This window comes from Mus caroli, chromosome 6, assembly GCF_900094665.2.
Source record: "Mus caroli chromosome 6, CAROLI_EIJ_v1.1, whole genome shotgun sequence".
Classification (NCBI taxonomy): Eukaryota; Metazoa; Chordata; class Mammalia; order Rodentia; family Muridae; genus Mus; species Mus caroli.
In genome coordinates this window covers 8,326,748-8,353,934 of record NC_034575.1, presented here as the reverse complement: position 1 = coordinate 8,353,934, position 27,187 = coordinate 8,326,748, and the positions used below count along the sequence as shown (strand labels likewise).

The 27,187-nt window shown below is 37.3% G+C and overlaps 1 protein-coding gene across 1 annotated transcript in view; it reads left to right on the top strand.

Annotated features, from left to right (window-relative positions):
• Thsd7a (thrombospondin type 1 domain containing 7A) overlaps window positions 1-27,187 on the top strand; it is a 393,851-nt gene that overhangs the window by 346,954 nt on the left and 19,710 nt on the right. The window contains exons 13-18 of the mRNA XM_021165189.2: window positions 8,832-9,010; window positions 11,273-11,278; window positions 12,684-12,817; window positions 17,770-17,923; window positions 22,379-22,523; window positions 23,735-23,850. Of these exons, the coding sequence (XP_021020848.1) occupies window positions 8,832-9,010; window positions 11,273-11,278; window positions 12,684-12,817; window positions 17,770-17,923; window positions 22,379-22,523; window positions 23,735-23,850 (734 nt within the window). The remainder of the gene's footprint in view (window positions 1-8,831; window positions 9,011-11,272; window positions 11,279-12,683; window positions 12,818-17,769; window positions 17,924-22,378; window positions 22,524-23,734; window positions 23,851-27,187) is intronic.

The following is a 27,187-nucleotide window of genomic DNA, read 5'->3' as shown; positions in this document are numbered from 1 at the left end:
TGGAGCAGAAGCTGTGTTCCACTCACCAGCAGTCCCAAAATCCTGCGGCGGGGGTCCTGGGTAGCTGGCGGGTGTCAGGCAACCCTGCGCTCCCGCTGCCCCGGCGCTGATCCGGCCGGATGAGGAGCCACAGCTTCATTTCTTGATCCCTTCGCGGGTAGAATGACTTTTCCACAGGAATCCCTGAAGACCACTGGAAAACACAGATGTCTGCATTATGATTCATAATAGCAAAATTACAGTTATGAAGTAGCCACAAAATAATTTTATAGTTGGGGTCATCCCAAAATGGAGAACTGTCTTAGGAGGTCGCAAGATTAGGAAAGTTGAGAGCCATTGCCTTACAGAATTACTTACAGCCTGATCTAGTGGAAACATTTTCTCATTTGAGACTCTTTTATCTCTGTTGATTTCTAGCTTATGTCTAATTGGCATAGAACTAGCCAGCAGGTCTCATCACCACACCTCAACTCAACTCTCTGATTGAAAATGTAGTTCTTAAAATGGTTCCACAGAGCTCCTCAGCCTAGGATGTCCAGTGTAATCTTTAATACCCTCTCCATGGGCAGATTTGTTTTCTGGTTTGGGGATGAGCATATTGCACTGCTTAGAATAAATTTAACAACTTAGAGTGATTCACTCTGATGAATAATGAACAAAGAGTAGAGAAACTATCTACCAGTGCTTTCTGCCATTGAATCTTTACCCTCTTTCTGTTAGCCTTTGACTTCTCATTGCTTCTAATGCCATCCAAAGGAGCAATGGGACCATCTATGAACTATATCCAGTGAAAATATGGATGTGGCTGGTGAGATGGCTCAGCGGTTAAGAGCACTGGCTGTTCTTCTAGAGGCCATGAGTTCAATTCCCAGCAACCACATAGTGGTTCACAACCATCTGTAATGGGATCTGATGCTATCTTCAGGCAGGCGGGTATATATACAGCAGAACACTCATGCATTAAATAAATGAAGTTTAAAAAGAAAAAAATATGAGTGGTATCCATGTTACCTTATTTATTTACTCATTTGCTTATTGTATGTATGGGGGGGGGATGTTCCACAGCATGAATAGAGGTCAAAGAATAACTCATAAAAGCGAGTTCTCTTTTTCCATCCTGTGGGCTCCCAGGTTGGAAGTTAGGCCTTCAAGCTTGGAAGCAAGTACTGCATCCTGCAGGGCCACCTCCCTACACCCATGCGAGCTGTTTATACACCTACAGAACTATTCAGTACTTGCTATGTCATATCGCAACTGTGAAATCTGTAGAATTCTTTATATGAGTGTATATAGAATTCTACTTTGTTTGTACATGGATATACCTAAACAAATCTGGATATATTTGGTTATTGAGTAGACGTGGCATAGAAGTAACATAACAAACCCTTCAGCTTTTCTAATGATGCTGAAATTTTCCATACTGTGCATAAGTACACAGTAAATATGAAGAGCTGGACCTGCAAATGCAACTAGAGCAAACAAATGAAGTCAAAATGGCATTTTTGTTATATTTGCGTACATAGTTCACTATGATAATTAATTGCCCAATGTTGATTCACAACTTTTCATCAAATATATGAGCTTGAGTAGAACATTGAGATATTGGAGTTTAGTTATATATGTTAGAGTTTTATTTTCTATAATTTATCAAAATACCAGTTTTGAACATGTCATTTACAAAACACTATTTTTGGGTTTATTTCATTTTCTGATAAAAGGCTACTTGAATTACCCTGGTTTTGGTTGCAGTCATATTCAGTGTGTGTGTGTGTGTGTGTGTGAGAGAGAGAGAGAGAGAGACAGAGAGAGACAGAGACAGAGACAGAGACAGAGAGAGACAGAGACAGAGACAGAGAGACAGAGAGAGACAGAGAGAAAGAGAGAGAGACAGAGAGAGAGACAGAGAAAGAGTTTTCTTTTTATACTAATCCAGATGTTTCAGAGACTGCACTGGAGTGACTCATTCACAGAGCTGTAAATCATACTAACCAATACGTTCTATGTGCTTTCAGAATGAATTATTTAATCATCTGCATTGCACCTTTTAGGAACATAATTTACTAATTGTGAAGGTTGTTGACAGCTCCTTTATCTGCATGTTCATAATTCAAATGAATGAAGTGATTGCATATGTCTCAAAGGCAGTTTATCCTGTGGCTGCCCATTGAAGCTTCCAATAGTTTGTGGTTTTTTGTTTTTGTTTTTGTTTTTTTCTTTTTAAACAGAAGCAGTAGTAACAACATATAAAGGCTTCAAAGCACGTGATCAGAAATCTCAGCTTGATTTTCTTGAGTATCAGAATTGCTGTTGAATTGCTAAAAGTTTTAACACCCTAAACATTGTCATTTATTTTGTTTTAGCATTCCTCAGAAACTATAAATTGCAATAAGTTGCCAGCAATTTATTTAGCCTTAAAATGCTTGAAATGTTCCATCTCCTGTGATTGTTTGATGTTAATTGCCCTCAAAAATGATCTCAGTAGAACAGGCAAGGGAATGCTTATCTGGCAGTTCACTGGCAGCATTAAGGATTTTAATAGGGCCAGATAAACGCGACAGGCAATTATTGAATGTGGCTACACATTGGGAAATAAAAATAAAAGATTGGAAAATATATTATGCTGTTGATTTCTCTTTATCTTATTTTATAATTGGTGCCCTTTAAAAGTTTAATAGAGGTTTTTTTTTTAAATGTTTTCTGGAATATAGTATTGGAAAATCAGATATAAAACTTTTATACCTTTGTCTTCAGTAGCCCAAAATGAATTAGTCTGAAGACAAACCTGTTAAATCTTTATAGAACGAAGGATCTAAACGTTGAGAGGTATCCACACAAAACACTAACTATGGCTTGTTTTCCCACTCAAACCACAATTAAAATCAACATAAGGTCAATCACTTCAATTTATTAAAATTATTAATTTTTAGTAAACAGTATTTTGAAGTTTCCCTTCAGATTTTTGTTAGACTTTCTTCTAGATGTTTATCAATACATTAGAAGCCTTCAGAATCAAGTGTGTATCTTCAAAGCAGCACTGTCTCCTCCACTAGTCTGTAGCAATCCACAGTTCCTAAAGGCAGGTACATCTGCTCTCCAGAAGATGATCTGGCATTCTTTTGGATATTTTTATTGTGCCTCACTCTTTTTTTTTAAATTATTATTCTTTAGTCTTTTTCTATACCCCAGTTGTTAAACCCCTCCCAGTCTGCCCTCTGACAGTTTCTCATCCCATATCTCCACCCGTCTCCAAAACGGTGTCCCACCCCTCCACCCTCATTCCACCAGACTTCCCCATTCCCTAGGGCCTCAAGTCTCTCAAAGATTAGGTGATTCTTCTCTTATTGAGACCAGACTAGGCAGTCCTCTGCTGTATATGTTTGGAGGGCCTCATATCAGCTGGTGTATGCTGTCTGATTGGAAGCTCAGTGTCTGAGAAATCCCGGGAGTCCGGGTTTGTTGAGACTGCTGGTCTTCCTATAGGGTCACCCTCCTTCTCAGCTTCTTCCAGCTTTTCCCTAATTCAACCACAGGGGTCCCAGGCTTCTATCCATTGGATGGGTATAAGTATCTGCATTTGACTCTTTTTAAGCTCTTTTTGGGCCTCTTTGAGGGCAACCATGCTAGCTAGGCTCCTGTCTATAAAGCACACGATAGCATCAGTAATAGTGTCAGGCATTGGAACCCCCCCCCCCCCTTTGAGCTGGATAGCAGTTTGGACCTGTCGCTGGACCTCCTTTCCATCAGACTCTTCTCCTTTTTTGTCCCTGCACTTCTTTCAGACAGGAACAATTCTGGGTCAGAGTTTTTGACTGTGGGATGGCAAACCCACAGCTCCCCTTGATTCCCTGTCTTCCTACTGGAGGTAACACTATGACTTCCTTCTCTGCACTGTAGGGCATTTCATCTCAGGTCCCTTCCTTTGTGTCCTGAGAGTTCTCACCTCCAAGGTCTCTGGTACATTCCAGATAATCCTCCCTACGTCCTACCTCCCAAAGTTGCCTGTTTCCATTCTTTCTGTTGGTCCTCAGGGCTTTACTCCAGTTCTCCCCATTACCAATACCTAATCATGTTCACTTTTTCCCTCCCTGTTCCCTCTCCCATGCCCCACCCCACCCCGTGATTGCTTTCTTCTCCCTCCCAAGTGGAACTGAGGCACTCTTGCTTAGGCCCTTTGGCTTGTTAATCTTCTTGAGTTCCATAGATTGTATCCTAGGTATTCTGTACTTTTTTTTTTTTTTTGGCTAAAATCCACTTATTAGTGAGTACAAACCATGAATATTTTTTTAGGTCTGAGGTACCTCACTGAGGATGAGATTGTCTAGTTCTATCCATTTGCCTACAAAACTCATGATGTCCTCCTTCTTAATAGCTGAGTAGTATTTCACTGTGTAAATGAACCACATTTTCTATATCCATTCTTCCACTGTGGAACACCTGGGTTATTTCCAGCTTATCAAAAATAAGACCACTATGAACATAGTAGAACACATGCCTCTGTGACATGGTGGGACATCTTTTGAGTATATGCCCAAGACTGGTATAGCTAAGTCTTCAGGTAGATCTATTTCCAATTTTCTGAGGAATGTGATTGTATTGTTAAAATTGTTTCATACTCGACTTACAATAAAGTAATATAATACATATGCTACCATCACATCTGTCTCTCTCCTGTGAATATCAAATATATCAAAGTGTATACTTAACTAACCAAAATACATGTTCTGAAAAATTCATACCAAATGTATTGATATTACCTTCCATGCTCACAAACCAATAGAATGAATAAATAAGATATAACACATTACCACAGTTAAATATAACGCATCATTTGTAATAAACAATCACCAACACCATACAGAATATGCAGGAAGCTCACCCTGCACTAGGGAGTGAAAAGGACGACTACAAATGAGCAAACACGGTGAGTTAGTTATCTTTCTGTTGCTGTGAAAAAGTACCTATGAAAACCAAAGAGGAAGGATTTATTTTGGCTTGTAGTTTTAAAGTTGACAGTGCCTTTTTAGCTAGCTTATAGTTTCTGCCCTGTGGTTAGGCAGAATGGGGTAGAAAGGGAGAGTGACTCCATATTCACCTGATTGCAACCCAAGTGGGTCCAAGAATGCTAGATACAGCAGATGCACCTCTTGATGCAGCATCTACACCCCAGGTCCAACTTTTCATCGCTTCAAATGATTACTCCATCATTAGACTGGTTCATTGATGAAGTTAGAACTGACTCATTATGATCATTTGTGAATGGTTGGCTCCACTACTTGGAACCAATACTTCAACTACCGAGGACATTATGGGAACACTTTATATCTAAACCACAGTACTGTGTAATTCTAGTTACGTAGTTTTTAAATGTAAAAGTATTCTGCGTTGTAGGATTTCAAAATAGTAAACACTATTTTAGCAGTGTATTTCTTGCTAAATAAAATAATAATAATTTTGCTAAGTAAAATATCATTTTTGCTAAATAGAATAGTGTTTTAGCTCGCAATCAGGGACTGTGACTAAGAATGGCACTCAAAAGAGGACTCTGGAGTCTCAGTTTCGCAAGTGTCTTTGATGAACTTGTACAAATACAAAATAATGTGTAGCTGGTATTAAAAAAGTAAATACATGAATAACCCTCGCAACATGTAAAAGCTCATATACAGAAAGGCATGCTATTAGTTGGTTTCTCCTCCAGGCTCTATTGGTTTCACCAGAGTCTGACCACAGCGCTCCTTTTGGCAGTGCTATCCATGCAAATGAGTTCATGTACACCTGAGGAAAGCTGAGGAAGTTTCAGAAGCTCAGGGGAATGCATCTCACCAACTTCCATACTAGTCAGGGCTCTCTAGAGAAACAGGACTTATAGGTCTGTAGTCCAACTCTCAACAATGGTCAGCAGCAGCTGTGAATGGAAGTCCAAGGATCTAGCAGTTGCTCAGTCCCACAAGGCAAGCAGTCAGTCAAAGGAGAGAGAGAGTGTCAGCATCTCAGACTGTCAGTATCTCAGCAGGAAGTGCATTCTAATTACACTAGAACAGCTGGGGAAACTATGCGAGGAAATTAAGCATCTTACTTCTTAAAGTTATATATGTACCTATTATTTTAGTAATTTTTTAGTGAGAAAAATAGGAGAGATGAATGAACACAAGAATGTATACTCATTTTTAAAAGCAAGACACAGTTATAAACACTTTTTCCTGAAGGTCTGTAGTGGAAGAAGACTATACTTTTAAAATGTCCAACACACAGTCTGTGAGGTAATGTTTGAAAGTATTATATAAAATATAGGCAGCATTTTATTATTATTTCATTCTAGCACAACTTGGAAACAAGGTTGCATACTAAACATGACATTTTCATTTAAAGATTATCTGATTTCCTTGCATTTGAAGATATCAATAATTATTCCTTACTTTAAAATCTACTTAAAGTATACAAATGAAATACAAATAAATTGACAAAATTAATTTAAGACCCAAAGACTGGACAAATACCAAAAAAGAGTCATTAAAAGAAATTACAGACCCAAATAAATGGAAAGAAATCTCAATTAACTGGACTGTTATCATGACAATATGCTAAAGCTGAACAGACTTGAACTGATTCCCATTGGAATCCCAAATGCCTTTGCAGGAAATGAAGAGTCATATTAGAATACATATGATATTATAAGTGATTCAAAAATAACCAAATTTGTATTGAGAAAGAATAAAATTGAAATATTCACCCTTTCTGATTTCAAACTTTCTCTAAAGTTATACTTGTCAAGTCAGAGTGGGACAGGCTAAGAAGAGAGATAGATAGAGATAAAAGGAATGAAAGCTTAGGCTCAGACATAAGCCCTCCCTTTAATGTGGAGGGAGAAGCTTCCAAGAAATGGGATCAGGATGGCTCAGAAAGCTGATGGCTGATGCCATGTCATTCCATGATGTCATAGGTGAAGTCAATGACCACATGCAAAAGATGAGGCTGGGCCCTCTATTCATAAATAACTTGCAACCAAAAACAGAGTTAAAAATTATGGAACTCTCAGAGAAAAATACAACATAAACTTTTGTGATTTTGAATTATGCAACAATTTCCTAGACATGAAACCAAAACACAGGGCAACATTTAAAATAAAGTGGACTTCACCAACATTTAAAGCTTTTCTTTCTTTCAAGAGCACTAAGTTAAAAACTGGAGCACTGACAAATCTGGCAAGGAATCAGAGAGGGTAGAGCATTCACAAACTGCTACAGAATACGAAATAGCATGGTTACTTTTGGTAAGAATGATGTTTCCGTGAGAAGTTAAATACAGTACATAGAATTACCATATGAGAGGATTGTCCCACTCCTAGGCATATATCTGAAAATAAAAGATGAACATTTTTGTATACATACTCTTGCATGCAAATGTTCATAGCAGTGACAATAGATAGAGTGTAAAGACAAGCATATGTCTGTTACCTGATGAATGGTTAAACAAGTGTGCTATGCCCATGTAATGAAACACTATTCAACCTCAAAGAATGAAGTACTGATAGAAACATCAAACTAAAAGAAGCTGAAAACAATAACAAAAGCACAAAATGGTTCACTGGGTCTCACTTATATGATCAATTAAAAGACAATTTTGTAGAGTCCCCTAATGAATTGATAGCTGGCATCTAAAGAGGAAGGTAAAAAAAATATGTATTGACTGATAATAATAGGGACAATTTCAGAAAAGGAGTTTGTTTAAAAAAAGATCTAAACTTCTAAAATTTAGATGGTGGTAACAACTGTACAACTTAGCAAATATTCAAAATATTTGAAACATGAGCTGATTTTTATGTTATATGATTGTTTTTAGCTCAAAAGGTTTACAATCTACCTGTTCCTTCATAGATTGTGGAATATGATAGTCACTTGCATGTTAACATCTGTGTCACCGGTATAAAAAGATGAAGTAAACTGATATGACTTCTTTCTAAAGTCAGCCATACAGGTGGAGGAGAACTTCCGACTAGAGTTTTGCATTTCCATCTAGAGATAATTTGATATCATGACATATTAAGTTGATAGTGAAGAACCAATCAAAGCAAGCGTTTCCTCCTTCCCAAATCAAATCCACTCAGTATTCATTTAGCTCATGAGCTGATGGAATAAGCCAGCACCATCTTTACCCTGTGCTCTTAGACTTGTCTATCATCTCTCTGCATTTGTTTTCTTGTTCCTGCCTAATATATCTATAATTCCAAGAGGATCAAATGGACCCAAAACGAGGTGCAGTTTTAATAGTTACAGCACTATGGAGATACTAGGTATTGCTTACATAACACTCATAGATTTCCCTCCTCCAAACTGATTTTCAAGGAAGGGGGAATGAAAGGTGCCAATTTAAATGGATTCTTTTGGATGTTTACTGCAAGGAACTGATTTTTCATGAGGAAGAATACTGTGAGGACTCACATCCCTGCCTGTGTGTGTGGCATTCACACATACAGTGTCACACAAGTCTGTGTTAGATTTTTAACTGCATTCTGGCAACTTTGAGAGTGTGATGGTGAGCCGACAGGCTACTGTCAATTAAACAAGGGCTGTCACTAAGGAGAAACATTGAAACACGGTGGGCACGAATCCTAAGTAGATCACATGGCAGCTACTTAGCAGTTATTTTAACACAGTCGCGGTATAGATGTGTCATTTCCCTGCAGAATTTAATTTGAGTCCCTAAGGATGCAGACATATCTGCGTTCACATGCTCCTGTCAAGTCAAAAGTGGACCTTCTAAATGAGCTGGAATGGTAGGTGCGAGTCAGAGAATGACAGGTAGCAAATTCGCTTATTTCATTTTCCTCTGCTCAGGTTACATAGAAGAAGCCTGCATCATCCCCTGCCCCTCAGACTGCAAGCTCAGTGAGTGGTCCAACTGGTCCCGCTGCAGCAAGTCCTGTGGCAGCGGCGTGAAGGTCCGGTCCAAGTGGCTGCGCGAAAAGCCTTATAACGGAGGAAGGCCTTGCCCCAAACTGGACCATGTCAATCAGGTATTTTTACTGACATCAAATGCATTAAGATATTTCTCAGATTCCCAAGGATGTTTTATTCTATTATTTCTCAAAGATGCACAAAATTAAATAATAGCTCCTGAAAAAGAAATGGGATGGATTCTATTTTCAAAAGGTCTGAGGAAATCATACTACAATGTAAAATCTCAAATTATACATATTACATCTGAAATTTTCTGGGAACTCAGGATTCTGCATGCATCTAGATAAAATACAGTTCCATGCAGGTGAAATGACAGGTAAGTCGTGAGTACTGTCAAGGCATTAATCTGCCATACAATTGTGCTAACTGCTGTGATGAAGTCACGTCATTCTTACAGTTTCCCTAGACTTCCACCAGAAAGAGAGCTCAGTAGCCAAGGACTCAAGAGAAAAGCAAAGAAATGACATGAATATGCTCTAAAAAAAAAAGGGGGGGTGTGTTACTTATTCATTCCAATCTAGTTAGTGTAAAATAAGAAATGTAAAAAGTGTCTCAAAGTTCATATATATGTGTATGTGTATATGTATATGTATATGTATATGTATATGTATATGTATATGTATATGTATATGTATATGTATATGTATATGTATATGTATATGTATATGTATATGTGCTAGCAATTCAGTCACTGCCTTTTCTAGCATTGGAGCTGTGTTAGAGCTCGCATGCATACTTCACTGGCTCCTATCCATGGTTGTTATTTGTATTCTGTTGGAAATAAAGAGTACAATGGCTAATGACAGAATTGTGATTAACTTAAGTTTAACAGAACAGACCATTGTTATCACAGCTGATCGGCATGTAAATTAGCAGAGAATAGATTTTCCAGAGTGTGTGCAGATGTTATGTTTTGAATTTGAGCCATGAGCAAATGAACCGAGGATTTAAATATGTAAAGCTGCCTCATGTGAACATAGGCTGTCTCATTTTAACCTCTAACCACACGGTTATCAGCAGTTTCCTTCCGATTAAGCTAAGATTGTTGGGAACAACAGAATCATACCATATACAAAGGAAACTTCTAAGTAAGTAAAAATGAGGACATTGAAGAATTAAATTGGAAAGTAATCTCAGTCTGGTCTTCCAACGAAGATAAATTTAGGCAATGTAGAGAGAATAATATACTCTTCTATCGCCATCTCCTGGCAGATGAGCATTTTGTATTCTAAAACTGCAAGTGTTCATTTCAAAAGAAGAAATTCACTTGCAGAGCTGGAATTGGGTGAATATGAAACAGAGGAACACAAGTCCCATGCTTATGGTGACAAGAATGTTTGTCTACAAATTCAGAAATCTTGAATTTCCAATGACAAATTTAGTATTAATAAATTATGATCCATAGTCCTATCAATACACATGTATTCAATATGTCACATGTGTATGTGTCTAAGTAGCAATTTAAATATGCCACATTTGCCTAAGCACTTTTGTTTCCAAAGGCACATGACCCTGTGCTTAGTGGTCTGTACATCATACAATGTTACATCTCTCTTAAAATTCAAGGCAGCACTTGGTAAGCACATGCATGTGTTGGTTTTCAATTCATTGGGAGTATATCAAAACAGTAATAACTGAAAACAGAAAGGTAAATCAAGAAAGAAAACAGTTAGGCATCAAATTTTGAGCATAATGTTTTACATAAACCTTAAGGATACGTATTTAAATATCAGTAAAATACTCAAGAAAATCAAATAGGCAAAGTGCTGGGCTATTGTTTATAAAATATAAACCATGCAGATTTTTACTTTAATTAAAATTCCTCAGTAAAATTATAGCAGTTTGTTGATGTTAAAATGGTCTCTGAGAATGTTTCCTCACTGAAGTTAAGCCCTAAGGTCCTTATCTCACTAAAAATGTATTAATAGATTAAAGTGGACTGGTGGGTAGATGAAACCATAGGTGGGTCCATGTTTCTGTTGATTCCTAAGATATTTGCAACTGCAGTTCAGTTTGCAGCGACAGGGGCTCTGAGAGCCACTCGGTTTTGAACTCTTGTCATCCTGAACATGCAATCATCTTTCCCTTGGATGTGTAATATTTTCTGCTCATCTTATATTTAGGACATGAGCAATGTTTGGTTTACCCTTCCTAAAACCTATGAGATTCTTCCTAAGCTTTTACTAAATTAATGTTTTAAATAAAAGTCTACATAACTGAAAATGTACAATACGAATGAGCTCTTATCAAAATAACTAACATTTTCACATTTCTCTGTTTCTTGTCCTTTACTTCATTCCTGACAAACACCATTCCAGGCACAGGTGAGTGTGCTTATCTTCCATTTCTTCAGAGTGCTGCTCTTTAACGAATTATTATTTTCTCCACTAGGTTTTCCTCTGCCTGTTCCCCCTTTTATCTCCTAGTATAGCAGTAGGGTAGCTTTATTGATAGAGCCTGAGGAGACAGAGTGAGGTAATTAACCATCACCTATCCCACTTTAATGAGGCAATGGTACCCTTTATTTATGCTTGAAGGAGAGAATTATGGTGGACTGAAAATGGTTATTTGGAGATGTTGGAAACATCTATGAAATACTTTGCATTTATCCCCCAACAATGGGGAATGATCATTTATCAAAGGATTAGGAAGAGCAGCAGGGCCCCTCCATTTCGATTCTTCTTTTCCCTGGGACTGGTGTGGTGGTGTTTAACCATATGGTGATAGTCCTGTTTTAACACATCTCCCTAATGGGAATATACCAGTTGTATCATTAGCTACAGTCTTATTCCAACATTGCATATGGTTTACTCTTATGTGGGGTAAATAAGTGCAAAAGAATAACTCCAAAAGAATGTTTAATCTGATTCCTGGAATTGATTACCTAAATCATTTGTGTGTATCTGTGTGTGTGTGTGTGTGTGTGTGTGTGTGTGTGTGTCTGTGTCTGTGTGTATAGATTCACATATTATGAAAATATTTTAAAATATTTTTCTTTGATGGTTATATTTTTGGTTGTAGTAGTTTTTTTTTCTTTCTTCTACTGATCTTTCTCATTAAGAAAACTGCACAATTGCTTCGTTGTTTTTAGAATTCCTGAAAACAAAAACATACTGTACTGTCTTTGAGACTGAAAGATTTGTGAACAATAACCACAAATAGTTGGCTGTGTTCTGTGAGGCCCTTGATGCTGACAGCTGTGTCTGTGGCTATACATCATATAAAACTAATTCAGGACCTTGTTTCCATACCTCAAGGGATTAAGGATTAGTTTCAAGATGGGCTTATTTCCATTTACTTATCATTTCAGTTTCTTGTACAAAAAAATGTTAATTCTAGCAACTATATACATTTATATATAAAACTGTCTATATTATATTTATCTGAAAAGCAGATATGTTTATAGTATCCATTTCATTCATTTGTTTGATAAATCTTGACTAAGTGTCTAGCACATGAGTGCCCTGGGCTAAAAACTAGACACACAAAACTTTGAACAAAATAGTCTAAAAGATTTTAATTTAGTGTGCTAAATGTCAGTTTTATGGAAATATGTTTTGATTCTGGCCCAGTAGGTTAGAATACTCACTGTGTAAAAGAACAGAAAATGCAGTTCAGCCCAACTTCCCAAGATGCTCTTGTGGAATACTGATTGGTGATGTAGAAATCTCCCATCCACCCTTTCCCCTTCTCATCTCACTGCCTGAGATCACCAGGTGTGTGTTTCAGGTGTACGAGGTCGTCCCATGCCACAGTGACTGTAACCAATACATATGGGTCACAGAGCCATGGAGTGTCTGCAAGGTAACCTTTGTGGACATGCGAGACAACTGTGGAGAAGGTGTGCAGACCCGAAAAGTGAGGTAAGACCTAGGAAAATGACCGAGAAGCAAACTGTCAACCATCTCCCAATTCCACAAGTCACAACTCTCATCTCATCTCTCATCTCTGCTCTCCTGGGAGCTTTGATTAGTTTTGGTTTTAGGGAATCTGGATTCTTGAAAATTAAGATCCTTTATTGCATACATCAGTTTGGATATTCTAATTCCTGGCCCAAAAAGCTTCACTTTACAATAGTTTTTTAAAATTATATTTGTTTTTGAGATTATAATATATTCACATGCCTCATCTTTTCCTCCCTCCAGACCCTCCCCCTCTAAATACCCCTCCTTGAGTTTTTGAAAATTCCTGGCCTCTTTTTTCATTACTTGTTTTTATATACATGCATTATATGTGTAAATACAGATTAGGTAGAAATATAGATTCATAAGTATATAAATACAACTTGCTAGGTCTGTGTGTTATCATGGCTAACCATTGGAAATGTGTGTTGAACACAAGCTTTACAAGTGTAGATGCTAAAACTCAGTGATCTGTTAAAAACCGAATATGCTTCTTTGTACATATGTATTTTTATGTGTATATTCATGTGGGTTTGGAGGCCAGAGGTCAACATTTGATGCTTTTCTCATTCTTTATTTTCCTTACTTTTTGAGCTAGGATCTCTCACTGAACCCGAAATAGCCAAAAAGCCCTGGGCACACTCCTCTCCCTGCCTCCTAAATACTAGATCACAGATGTGTGCTGTCGAGCTGACTAGTTTTGACACATGAGTGCCAGGCATTGAACCCGTGTCCCCGTGCATGAGGCAAACCCTTTGCTTACTGAGCTACCTTTCATACAACAAAAGCCAAATATATTTCTGAAAACATTTTCAAATTTCCTGCTTTGACTTCATGCTCCCTTATGTCAACATGGCTAACATTTGAAAACTCTCATCACCTTCAGGAAGCCTCCCCTGAACCTCTGCCAGCTCTTGCCTCTCACTTATTCTAATACAGTTATCCTGCCTGATAAGATAGCTCCTGGCCATGTGTGGATATTTCATTTTCACCTTAAAGTAATTAAAGCTTTAAATACGTTTCTCCATTCACACTATTCATAATTGTAAACTGTCCACAGCCATATACGTCTGTTCTGTTGGCCAGCACAGATGTAGAATATTCATTTCACCACAAAAGAGGCTAAAACACAATAAAAATAAATGCAGAACTTGACAACAATACAGTCTCACCTATAACTTAACTTATTATGAATTTTAGAATCATGTAATGTTTCCTGTTCTATTTCAGTAGAAAGTTTTTATTAACATTAATATCATATAAAACTTTACATAAAATATGTATAACCTTGTTTTTATTAAAAACCATTTTGTTTGTCTCAAATATCCATCTGAGTGCTCCATTTGCAACTCCTATGTGTCATAATAAATGTGGAATAAACATTAAGTCGTAAAAAAATATAGTATGTAAAATAAAAATGGAAAGGGAGAACGAGAGTTCCTCTTCTTCACACTTCTGCCTTCAAATTAAAAATTTCCCCTCTAAATTTAAAAATCATTTCCTTATATGAAGAATTTGCTTCATTCAATTGCTTGTTTTGTTAGTGAAAAATTATAATAAAGGAATGTGCATTGTACCTTTCTTTAACTGTTTGTATACATGCTTCTTTTTGATTGGTAAATAGTAATCTTCAATATTCCCAAGCACACTTGAGACAAAGTAACTTTCAGATCAACCTGTGTATTGAGGTTGATGCAATGGAGAGAGGGGTCATCATTGATCATGATCTCTGATCATGTAATGATGTGTCTGTTTGTTCCTGATTTAGTGGCCAAGGTCTCAAGCTCTGTCCTCTGCTAATTAGAGTCAGTCTACCCTGCCTCCACAGAAATGTGGACTGACATTTCAGAAGAGATAAATCTATAAAAGAATAGGTTTGCATTTATGTATTTGCAGTCCCCCAAATTAGGATGGAATTGCATGTAGGAAAGTGGATAGTAGAAGTCCTTCTTTCCTTCTTAGAAGGGAAATCTAAATACCCATGGAAGGAGATACAAAGACAAAGTGTGCAGCAGAAACTGAAGGAAAGGCCACCCAGAGACTGTCCCACCTGGGGATCAATCCCATAAACAGTCACCAAACCTAGACACTATTGTGGATGCCAACAAGTGCATTCTGACATGAGCCTGATATAGCTGTCTCCTGAGAGGCTCTACCAGTGACTGACAATACAAAGGTGGATGCTCTCAGCCAACCACAAAGTCCCCAATGCAAGATCTAGAGAAAGGACCCAAGGAGCGGAAGGGGTTTGTAGCCCCATAGGAAGAACAACAATATGAACCAACCAGTAACCCCAGAGCTCCTTGGAACTAAACCACCAAACAAAGAAGACACATGGAGTGACCCATGGCTCCAGCCACTTATGTAGCAGAGGGTGGCCTTGTTGGTCATCAATGAGAGGAGAGACCCTTGATCCTGTGAGGGCTCAGTGTCCCAGTGTAGGGGGTTGCCAGGACAGGGAAGTGGGAGTAAGTGGGTTGGTAAGCAAGGGGAGGGGAGATGGAATAGGGGGTCTCCTAGGGGAAACTGGGAAAGGGGATAACATTTGAAATGTAAATAAAGAAAATATCTAATAAAAAAAAGTGCTTCTTTCTAATTGGAATCCCTTCCTTCCCCTCTTCTTTCCCTCCTGCCATCTTTCTCTTTCCTTCCTCTCTCCCTCCTTCCCTTCCTTTTTTCTTTCCTTATTTCTATTTTTCTTTGCTTCTCCTATGGCTAAGAATCAAACCTGGACCCCAAAGGGGCTAGGCAAAGAAACAGTCAAGTTGTGGCTAACGTGTTTATTTTTATAAATTTTATGCATATAATGACAATAAAAATAAAAAGGGAGGCATCTTTAGTTTCTGTAACTGCAGCTGTTCTTTACATACAGGTAGCCCACTTGTTATTTCCTTTCCTCGTATGAGTCTGCCATTTCTTCACTTCCAAAGTGGTCATGTACTTCTAATATACTTCAGTCTTCTTAAAAAAAAAAAATAAAAAAAAAAAAAGGTGTTCTTGCTCTTTGAAAACATAGAAAGTCCAAGGCTATGAAGAAAACAAATTCAAACCTATTTCTTTTGGCTTCAGCTTGATCCAAATAATTACTCTGAATTCTAGGTGCAAAAAAATATTATTAATGCCAAATAAAACAAATACACATCCTGCCCAGTAGACTTTCTTCCTATTTTATGAAATGAAAGTATGTTTTTAAAAAGTGTGTTTTAAAATATATCGTCTGTTCAAAGGAAGCTACCTCCAAGTGCTAGATTTGAAGTTTAAAATTTATTTTGATTTTTTGAGTTATTTATACAAGTGCAAAATTTAAAAAGATTTTCTCATAAAGTTACATGTACATAGATACCTACTAGGGTATTGGGCATCTATTCTTAACTTGGATCAATAGGTAATTTTCCAAGTTAATCCTTGTGCTGCATCAGTATCTGCTAAGAATGTGATCAATTCTACCTTTTGAACATAGAAACACTTGGCCCATCCATGTATCCATCAGGCCACTCTCAGAAGAATATTTTAAATGCTACTGAAAATAGAACATTTCTCTATGTAACTAAAATCTCTTTCAAAAAAATTTGTAATTTAATCTTTCAACACTGACATCACCAAATATCTATGGATTCATTTTTATGAAATGATTTTTTAAAAATAATTACAGAGATCAGTATTTATATATTTTCCTAAATTGCATACCCAATCAATATACAACTAATGACAGCTTTCCAATCTTTCAATGTGTCTCACTTGACAGAAATATTTATTTCTACATTTATCACTATAAAAAGTGATCCTTTATAGTATATTTTTAGAGACACAATGTCCTTCCTCACTGTAAAGCTCTAAGGAAAGATAGGATGCCAAGTATATAACTGTGACATGATTCAGCCAATTGCTTAAAACACTGCAATGGCCCTAAGAGGTTCGAGAGCCCATCTTCCTTTTCATCTTCCCGTAGGCAACTCTCTTACCAGACACATTAATAAGTGTGACCTTTCCTACATTATAAATTAAGGATCAAGGTTTTCTCTTCCACTACTAAAGTTCACAGAGAGATTATTAACTACAGAAAAATGAAGGCACATTAATTAGCTTCTCGAGAGGATTTCTTGACTGTTCATAATGGAATCATATGAACAAAGGTGTAAATTTGTCCTAATATAAGAAAAACTAACAAATAAGAGAAAAGCTAACAGGAGACAAATAAACACAATAGAGAAGTAGTATGGTTGTGTGTGTGTGTGTGTGTGTGTGTGTGTGTGTGTGTGTGTGTGTGTGTGTCTGTGTATGCTTACACATCACAGTACCCATGTGGTCAGAGAACAATGTGCAGGAATTACTTCTTTCTTTTCTACCATGGGAGTTTTAAGGGTTGATATCAGGTCACCAGGTTTGATTGCAAATGCCTTTACTCACTGAGTCATCTTGCTGACAGCTAAAATTACTTTTTAATGACAAAGCAAACAGATAAATGCCTTATCTTTAAAAATCACCCTATGAAACATTTTGTGTGAATATTGCACTGTCTGTCCCTCAACCTCTGTCATTTATGATCAACTGTGTCTCCTCTGAGAACCTCTTTGAACCAATTTTCATCAGTTTAGTTCATATATGGATGGAAAAGTCACTTTCCTTACCAAAAACAAAACAAAAAACAACAACAACAAAAAAAAACATAGCATTTACCAATGCACTGAAGCTATCCAATTAAAATATTACGACTATGTCTGTGAATATACATTTTCCTTTTGTTTTTCTTTTAACCTTATAGAAATACTAACTATATGTAGGGAGGCATAGTTTCTTGTAACTTTGGGATTATGTTGTTCATCTGATGATAGCTTAATGAGAACCACCATCCTGTGTGTTGGCTTCATTTTACTTGGCCTAGTTCCTTTGCTAATGTGAACATTTTCTGTTAGATGCATGCAGAATACAGCAGATGGCCCTTCTGAACATGTGGAGGATTACCTGTGTGACCCAGAAGATATGCCCCTGGGCTCTAGAGAGTGTAAACTCCCATGCCCCGAGGACTGTGTCATATCTGAGTGGGGACCATGGACCCAGTGTGCTTTGGTGAGATTATAGATTATTTGGGTAAAATAGAGTTTTCTTAATTTTTGTGAGCCATATACACAAAGTGAAGTGTGCTTCCTTCGTCACTTCCTTGCATGTGTAAGCCATGGAAATTCAGCAATGTTTCTACAACAGCTTGAGTGCTTCCAAACTGTTTGCTCCTTCTCAACCATGCTTCTAAACCAGCAAATGATTCCTTCAGCAGGCCTTAGAGATTACACAGCATGTTACAAACTGCAGTGGTCATCATGATTCTCTTTGGTTAAAATAAGGAAATAACACAACTCTAGCTAAGGTACTTTAATGATGCCAGTTTGGTATCCCTTGAGTCCTGTAGAATCGGATGAATGTAAATGCTAAGAACACTCTGGCACACAAGAACGTGCTGCAGCAGAATATTGACACCAGAAAGCCAATAATCTTAAGTAACAATCTGAAGAGGAAAAAGGTTACACATGGTGGCTCCTCAGGTATTCTTCTCATATGGCTGTGTGTAGACATAGAAAAACAGAAACCAAATGATCATAGTTTCCATTCCATGAACTTGCTGTGAGTATCCCTGTTGATGAAGGAACACTCATCAGCAGCCTCACTTCAACAACCTCCATTTTTATGACAGAATCACTTTGTAAAAGAATCTGTGACAATATGCATTTCATCCTATGCAATCCACTTTTCCATAAGAAGAAACGATCATGTGCCAAAACTCTACCTTCCCTGAGCATCAATTTGAAGCACTTTTCGGTCCCTGTCTCACAGAGGAGGGTTGTTGCTGTCATTTCTCTTACAAACAAAAAAGTTTACCTGGGTATTAGTTAGGATTCTCTAGAGCAGTAGTTTTCTACCCATGGGGTACAATCCCTTTGGAGGTCACATAACATATATCCTGCATATTATATATTTACATGATGGTTTGTAACAGTAGCAATATTACAGTTAAAATATACAAAAGAAATAATTTTATACTTGGGGGGTCACCATAACATGAAGAATTGTATTAAAGGGTTTCAGAATTAGAAAGTTTGAGAACACTGTTGTAGAGGTATGTAGTGTGTAGACATTGGAGGTAGGAGGGGCATTAGAATGGCTTACAGGCTATGGTCCAGCTAGTCCAAAAATGGCTCTCCATCAACAGAAAGTCCAAAAATCTAGTCAATAGCTGTTCATTCCAAGAAGATGAATGTCTCAGATTGTCTTCATTCAGTATATACCAGAATCCCAAAGAAGGCTCTAATGCCAGTGAAGGGGTGAAGTTGCTAGTGACAGAAGGAACAAGCAGGCAGAGAGTTGCCATCTTCTGGGTTCCTTATATAGGCTCCCAGCAGAAGGTGTGGCCCAGATTAAAGGTGGACCTTCCCACCTCAAAAGATCTATATTAAAGGATATCTTCCCACTTCAAAGATCTATATTAGAATAGGGTCTTCCTACTTCAAATGACTTAAGAAAGAAAATGCCACACAGGTATGCTCAGCCATCTGGGTTTTATTTAATTCTAGATGAAAGAACTTGGACAACCAAGAATAACCATCACAACCTGTCAGTCACACATAGTCTGTGCTTTTTTATTCCTAGAAAGACAGATGAGTTCAAAGTCAATCAGAAATCTAGATTTCAACAACACTGAGGACCTAGCACCCATCTAGAGGAAGGGAATCACTTGAAATAGTATGTGCAAAAGTTAGTTTCTTGTTTAAGGTTACTACTGTTGTGCTGAAATACCATGACCAACAGCAACTTGGGAAGGAAATGACTTATTTCACTCATACTCACACTTCCCTATACCAGTTCATCATCAAAAATCAAAACAAACAAACAAACAAACAAACAAACAAAACAACAGTGAGAGTAGGAACTCATGAAGGGCAGGACCCCTAGAGACCAGAGCTGATGCAAAGGCCATGGAGGAATGCTGCTTACTGTCTTGCTCCCTCTGACTTGCTCATTTTGATTTCTTATCAAATCCAAGACCACCAGCCCAGGGAAGAACCCAGGAAGAATGGGCTGCATCCTTCCCCCATTAATCACTAAGAAAAACTCTACAACCTTGCCTATAGCCCAGTTTGACAGAGGCATTTTCTCAATTGAGATTCCCTCCTCTCAGATAACTCTATCTAATCTGTGTCAAGTTGACAGAAAGTTATCCAGCACAGTTAGCTTAATCCTGAACAGCTGTGAGAAGCAATGTGAAAAAAAATCAGAAAGATATGTTTAATGTTAAGACATTAAATAAAATACAACTTCAGGCAAGTTTAGAGTCTGTGTTTTCCAAGGTGAATTGCTGTATTTAGCTGTGTGTTAATATTGTTAAAATGCTAAGTGGCAACTAACTGACTGCCCTGAAGCAAAATAGGGCCAATATATCATTTGAACAGATGTTTTAAAAAGGGATGAAGGCTCTACCCTTCATAAAGGTCTGCAAATGAATTTCTCTTTTAATTTTGCAGCTGAACATTCTACAATGATAGAATTCTTGTCATCAGGGATTCTGTTAAGAGAATATCCAGCTTATATAAAACAGGGGCTGTTGAATTTAAGCTGATTATTAAATTCCTTAACAGGGATTTTAATACCAGGAGCCACCAAACAGGAACTGTTTTCAGTATTAAATATCCCTAAGTAGCCATCCTAGAAAAAATATTAAGTTCTACCATGTGTAACAAGAAAGAGTTTGTGAAAAATATTTTGTTTTCCTGAGTGTTTTTCAATAGAAATTTTGGATTGAGACTAAAATTCAGCTAGTTGACTAGGTGTGCATTTTCGACTTTATAAATTATGTTAAATCATCACCTAGGATGTCAATAAACAAAAAAAAACAAACAAACATTTATTGCATGAAAAGAACTATTAAGTTTAAAGAATATACAGATATAGAAAACAGAAGTAGTTCAATGTACTCTGGACATGGTAGCAGGACCTTTCTATAATTTGCATTCTCTCAGTACAGTAAGTTTTCCCTCAGTGGTGTGATCAACATACAGGGAGAGCAGAGGCCAAGACAACAACTACTTTAGACCTAAGAAATCCAAAATCGTTTGTCCCTTTCTATTCTTACAATCTAAATGTTTATAGAAGGATGCACCAATAAGATAATAGCCAGCCACTGTGTAGGTTCTAAATTGCTTATATGAGGATATGCATTAAGAACATCAAATACCTTGATATTTATTTAAATGGTTTAGGTCAATTTATATATACACACAGGCATTTATACACATATATACATTTATATATATGTGTGAATCATTGCAGCATATGAAATTAGCATTCTGTGTTACTAAAAGTGGCCCATAAGAATGTGTTTCCAATAGGTGTGAGATAATGACTTAAACATCTTCTAGCTAGGATGGGACATCAGAGTCTGACAATGCCTACATTTTACATATGGAAACTCTGAACTTTGATTCATAGTGAGGTTAATTCTTTATTTAAATTAGTCCAATGAACTACTACTCTAAATCCAGTTCCAGAAGCATGCTAGCTTCTGTATGGTTAAGTTTACCTTTCTTAAAAAAAATGTAACGAGTAGTAATTTATATTATGTTTATGAGAAGACAATGAACACAAATTCTAAATATGAGACTCTTAAAGGTGTACACATTATAGTTTATATATTATACTTACACATATTATAGGCAAATACACAAATTCAAATTAAAATAATTACCAATTTCCATTATTTTATTGGAAACAAATGTGTTACTACTTCTTGGTTTTCTTGCTTTCATCCCCCAGTATAGGGGAATGCCAATGCCAAGAAGTGGGAGTGGGAGGGTTGGGGAGCCGGGGGAGGGGGGAGAAGATAGGGGATTTTTGGACAGGAAAATAGGAAAGGGGATAACATTTGGAATGTAATTAAATAAATATCTAATAAAAGAAATAAATGATTTAAGAGCGCAAAACATCCTAAGTAATAAAAGAAACAACTACTCTTTGATTCAGCCCTTAATATACTTATTATATCATGTATGAAATATTTGAATTTTAGTTAATTCATTAATGTACTATTATATGTACTTTTGTGAATTCAGAATTATATATATACATATATATATAATTACATATATATAATAATAACATATATAATTACATATATAATTACATATACATATATATATATATATATATATATATATTACACCAGTCAGGATTATTATACCTCAGAGTTTTTTGAGAAAGACCTGTGTGACTAAATTGTGAATAATTGACATGACTGTCTAAGAAAATTGCTATTTTTTGGTAAGTAATGGTGTTTTGATGAAGGATGCTGCATAGGGGAGTATCATTAAGCCAAAGAAATCTTAAGGGAGCAAAATTTCTCTAGAAGGATGGAGTTTCACTACTGAAAACCATGTGGGATAGCTACTTGAGACATGTGTGTGAGGTGATGATGAATCAGAATATACACAATAATATGTAAGTTTACCTTTCTTAAAAACTGGTGTTGTTCTCTGTAAGCCTTGCAATCCAAGTGGTTCGAGGCAAAGGTCAGCGGATCCCATCAGACAGCCTGCTGATGAAGGAAGAGCCTGCCCTGATGCTGTGGAGAAAGAGCCCTGTAACCTGAACAAAAATTGTTACCACTATGACTATAATGTCACAGGTAAAGCATCTCATCGTGTCCTTATACATTCTGATGCTTCTTCCCATAGGAATCGGCTCCAGACATTCTCAAATCCCAGGCCAGCTCTACCTGTGTGCCATTTAGAGACACAGTGTAAACTCTGAGACATAATCAGTGTCACATGACAGAAGTAGTCATCCGTTTTACTTTTTTTAGAAATCATCAAAATATAAAGAATAAAAGTGTGCAAAGACAAAATTTGTGAAGTATGTGATAAGTACACAAAATGATCCTTTTTAAAATCTCCCATTTTGAGATTATGGAAAATATTACCTTTTTATCAGATATTTGATTGTTACATATACATCAATAATTCTTGAGACACTGGAACATTTGTGAACATTGACATGATATAAAATGTCCAAAATCTTAAAAATAACTATCATAAAAGTAGACTTGTGATAAATTGCATTTATTTCTTAAATTTCAGTTAATATCATCAGAATATACACATCATCAATATTTTATTGGTTCATATGGTTTGGTACAATGTTGAAGCTAACTTGGATTTTTTTTCCTAGTAATGTTTATGTTGAAAAAGATCAAGAAATTGAAGAAAGACACATAGCAGTTGCACTGGATTATGTCTCTTAGTTTTCTCTACAGTTTGCTTTGATGCCACAAAGGAAATCAAAGTTCTCCAGGGTACACTGTACTATCCTGGAGAAAGATGAAAACATGGTTTTAGGAAAAGATACAAAATAAGGGAATTTAATAAATATGCTGAATTTATTTACAAAATGAGTTTGTACTTTTAAAGAATTTTACTTCCTGCAGATGAATGAAGTACATAGTATTAATATAACTACATAAAGTACCATCCATTAAAATTACTTTGCTAAAAGATGCATAATTGTACATTTTTATTTCTATTCTTCTTTTAAAGTTTTGGCATGGTATTGATCTGTGTGACCAAGTCATTTTTACAGTATCACTAAATAGCTAGCTGTCAAGACTGTCGAGTAGACATCTGCCTCAAAAAATAATCCCCACCGCTATGTGCAACCTCAGCAATTTCATTTGACTCCTAATATGTTCAAATCTGGGACTCATATGCTCTGCATGTGGGATGATTGATTGAGGGGCTTAGGAAGCAGTTGTGAATTAGGTATGGGATTCAGGTCATCAGAGTTTCATTTGAAGTCTGTTACATGCACCGCCTTCTGTTCTGATGGGTCTTTTTCATTCAGACTGGAGTACGTGTCAGCTGAGCGAGAAGGCAGTTTGTGGGAATGGCATTAAAACAAGGATGTTGGACTGTGTTCGAAGTGATGGCAAGTCCGTTGATCTAAAGTACTGTGAAGAGGTGGGTGAGTGTTGTGTTAAATCTTTGAAGGAATTCTTCCCTGATAATTTGAATTCACATGGAGCCAAGTGGCATTTGCTCCACCCACTTGCATGGGCAACAGCTGTTTTCACAGGCTTTCTAGTGCCCTCTTGAAAAGAGACAGTATCCACGCTACCGATTTCCACAGATAATTTCCTGTATTTTGTTCTGCTTGGAGCCCTGAGGTATGCTAATTAGCCCATTCTGGAAAAAATGCTTAGGAAACAATAAGCAATCAAGGTGAATAAAAGCAATAAATCTTAATCAGACCATTCATCATCTTTTGTAATTTGATGAGATTTGGGTGCAGAGCTTGGACACCTGCCAAGATGCATCATTTATTCTTTCTGTTGCTAAACATTGATCACATGCAGTTTCAGAGCAGATTTTGATATGAAGATCTGATACCCAGCTGTGAAAATCTAAGTACTTGGGTCTCAGGTCTAGATAAGAGAGCTTAATGCTCCAGCAAAGCAATGAAGTCTGTCACTAATATCTTTAAGGCTCAGAGATGTAGTTTATAGTTAATCGTCAAAGGAAAGTAATGCTATGACTCTTAGCTCCGGCGTTCTGGGCAGCAGAGATCCTTGGCATTGGCCTTTCTCTTTTTCATGAAGCTACACCTTGCATGGAAGAGATTTCTGTCTGATTTTCACACCACAAAGGCAATGACGTTCCTGTCCTTTCACTCCCTGTGCTTCTGATATGCACAGGGTCGTTTTTCAGACCGAAATAAGCAAGAGCTTCAGTAGATGTGAAACAGAATTGTCTTAACTCGCAAGGGAAAGAAAGCCACCAGTGGAAAGTACTTGAACCCACTTAGTGCCATTGTCAAAGTGTATGTAACTTTAACTTCCTCGCATCTCTGACTATAGGGATGGACTTCCAGATGCGCTGAAAACATCGCTTTGTATACACAATAAATGTCTCCCTGTAAAATCTTGTTTATCAACCTATTTATATGTTAAATTAAAGTAAGTTAAAATCAGGGTTTTTTTTTTAATAATATTACCATTTAAGCCATCTAACCAACAGTAAGTAACATTTTTGTGCTTGACGATGATTACAACGAATACTAACTTCCCAGAGAATGGTAGGTGATCCTGCTCAGGCTGATTCGTGTGGTCTCTGGAAAAACCCAGGAAAATTTCCTCTTTACAAGAATGTGAAATGAGACTGCTTTACTAGTAAAGTCCAATGCATTCAGGACTCTTTTAAACTGCTTCTTTTGCTTTGTGAATTTTGCAGGGACAACTGCAGGTTCAGATCCTAACACCCTAGCAAATGCTGTCTTCAGGGAAAACTAAGCTGCTTTCTGTGGGAATTAAACAACACACATACCATTTTATGCATCCCTATGAGTCCAGCTGGATCCAGGAACAACTGTGCTGTCTTTGTAAACAATGCTCAGACCACCTACCTACCAACCCCTGTGCAAACCCAGTATTCAGTTCAGCAGCAGTAGGTAGCTCTTGCTGCTTCTCTAATGGCCACAAAGAAATGTGTCATTAGTGCCCTACAAAGAGGAAAATTAGGGTTAAATTCACTAACATTCCCATAACTCTCCTTCCTCAATATACCTTGTTTCCTTCCCATGGTCTCTTGTCTAATTTCATAGTCTATATCTATTCTCATAACAGCACATTTACATATTGTACAGATACTAAAAATTTAAATTACTTTTTCATAGAAAGCAAAAAGGAATGGCAGTGCTGAGAATTACCAATAAAAATTGTTATTCTCTGCTATAATATTAATACTTTCTATTTTAATGCTTCCTCATAGCTTTGATTTCACTTTAGATGTTGGAATGGAATATATCACCTGTGAACTTGAAACTCTTTCTTACATATACTTCAAAACTGTAACATGTAAGTCACAACGACACGATCAAAATGCAAATAAAATGATACATTATAAGAGGCCATACACATACATAAATAATAAATAAATAATAAACTGAGCTACAGCAAAATTGATGAGATAAACCTGAGAATAGAAATTCTTCATAAGCAAATTATATAAAAACATTTATACCGCCTGAGGACCCACGTTTCTTTTAATAAAGATGAATTCTCTAACATTTCTTTTTTCATTTATTTATTTATTTATTTATTCACTTTACACCTCCTTATCAGCCCCCGTCTCCCCCCCCACACACACACACACAAATCCTCTCCCATTCCCTCATCCCCTTCTCCTTTGAGAAGGGAGTGAAGTCATCCCCTGGGGGCCTCTCTTTCTCTCTCTCTCTCTCTCTCTCTCTCTCTCTCTCTCTCTCTCTCTCTCTCTCTCACAAACACACACACACACACACACACACACACATTCCATCACCCCCAACTCTATCGGCACATCAAATCACTGCAAGACTAGGCACACCTAGGTAAAGTGGTCTTGTTAGAGAAATGGGATTCACAGACAGGCAAGAAATTCAGGGACAGCCACACTCCAATTGTTGGGAGACCAGGATGAAGACCAAGCTTTACATCTGCTACAGAAGTGCAGGAGTCCCCCGGTCAGCCCATGCTCACTCTTTGGTTGATGTTTCAATCTCTGAGGGCCCACAAGGATCCAGACTAGTCGACTCAGTTGGTGTTCCTGTGGAGTCTCTGTTCTCTTTGTGTCCCTCCATCCTTCCCCCAACTCTTTCTTTTTCTTTTTTTCTTTTCCATCTAATGTTTAGCTGTGGGCCCCTGCTCTTGTTTCCATTGGCTTCTTGGGGAAACCTCTCTGAAGACTGTATGCTTAAGGACCCTGATATAGCTGTCTCTTGTGAGACTAGGCCGGGGCCTAGCAAACACATAAGTGGATGCTCACAGTCAGCTATTGGATGGATAACAGGGCCCCCAATGGAGGAGCTAGAGAAAGTATCCAAGGAGTTAAAGAAATCTGCAACCCTGTAGGTGCAACAACATTATGAACTAACCAGAACCCCGGAGCTCTTGTCTCTAGCTGCATATGTATCAAAAGATGGCCTAGTCAGCCATCACTGGAAAGAGAGGCCCATTGGACACGCGAACTTTATATGCCGCAATATAGGGGAATGCCAGGGCCAAAAAATGGGAATGGGTGGGTAGGGAAGTGGGGGGGGTATGGGGGACTTTTGGGATAGCATTGGAAATGTAATTGAGGAAAATACGTAATAAAAAAAATATTAAAAAAATTTTAAAACCTACTTTATAAGGTATTTCAATGCTATAAATTCCCTTCTAGCCTACCACCTACCAGAGGCCGTGGACATCAAAGGTTTATAGGGCAGAGGGAATATAGACTTGTTTAGAAATAGTACTTAGGGGTGATTCCAATCATTATT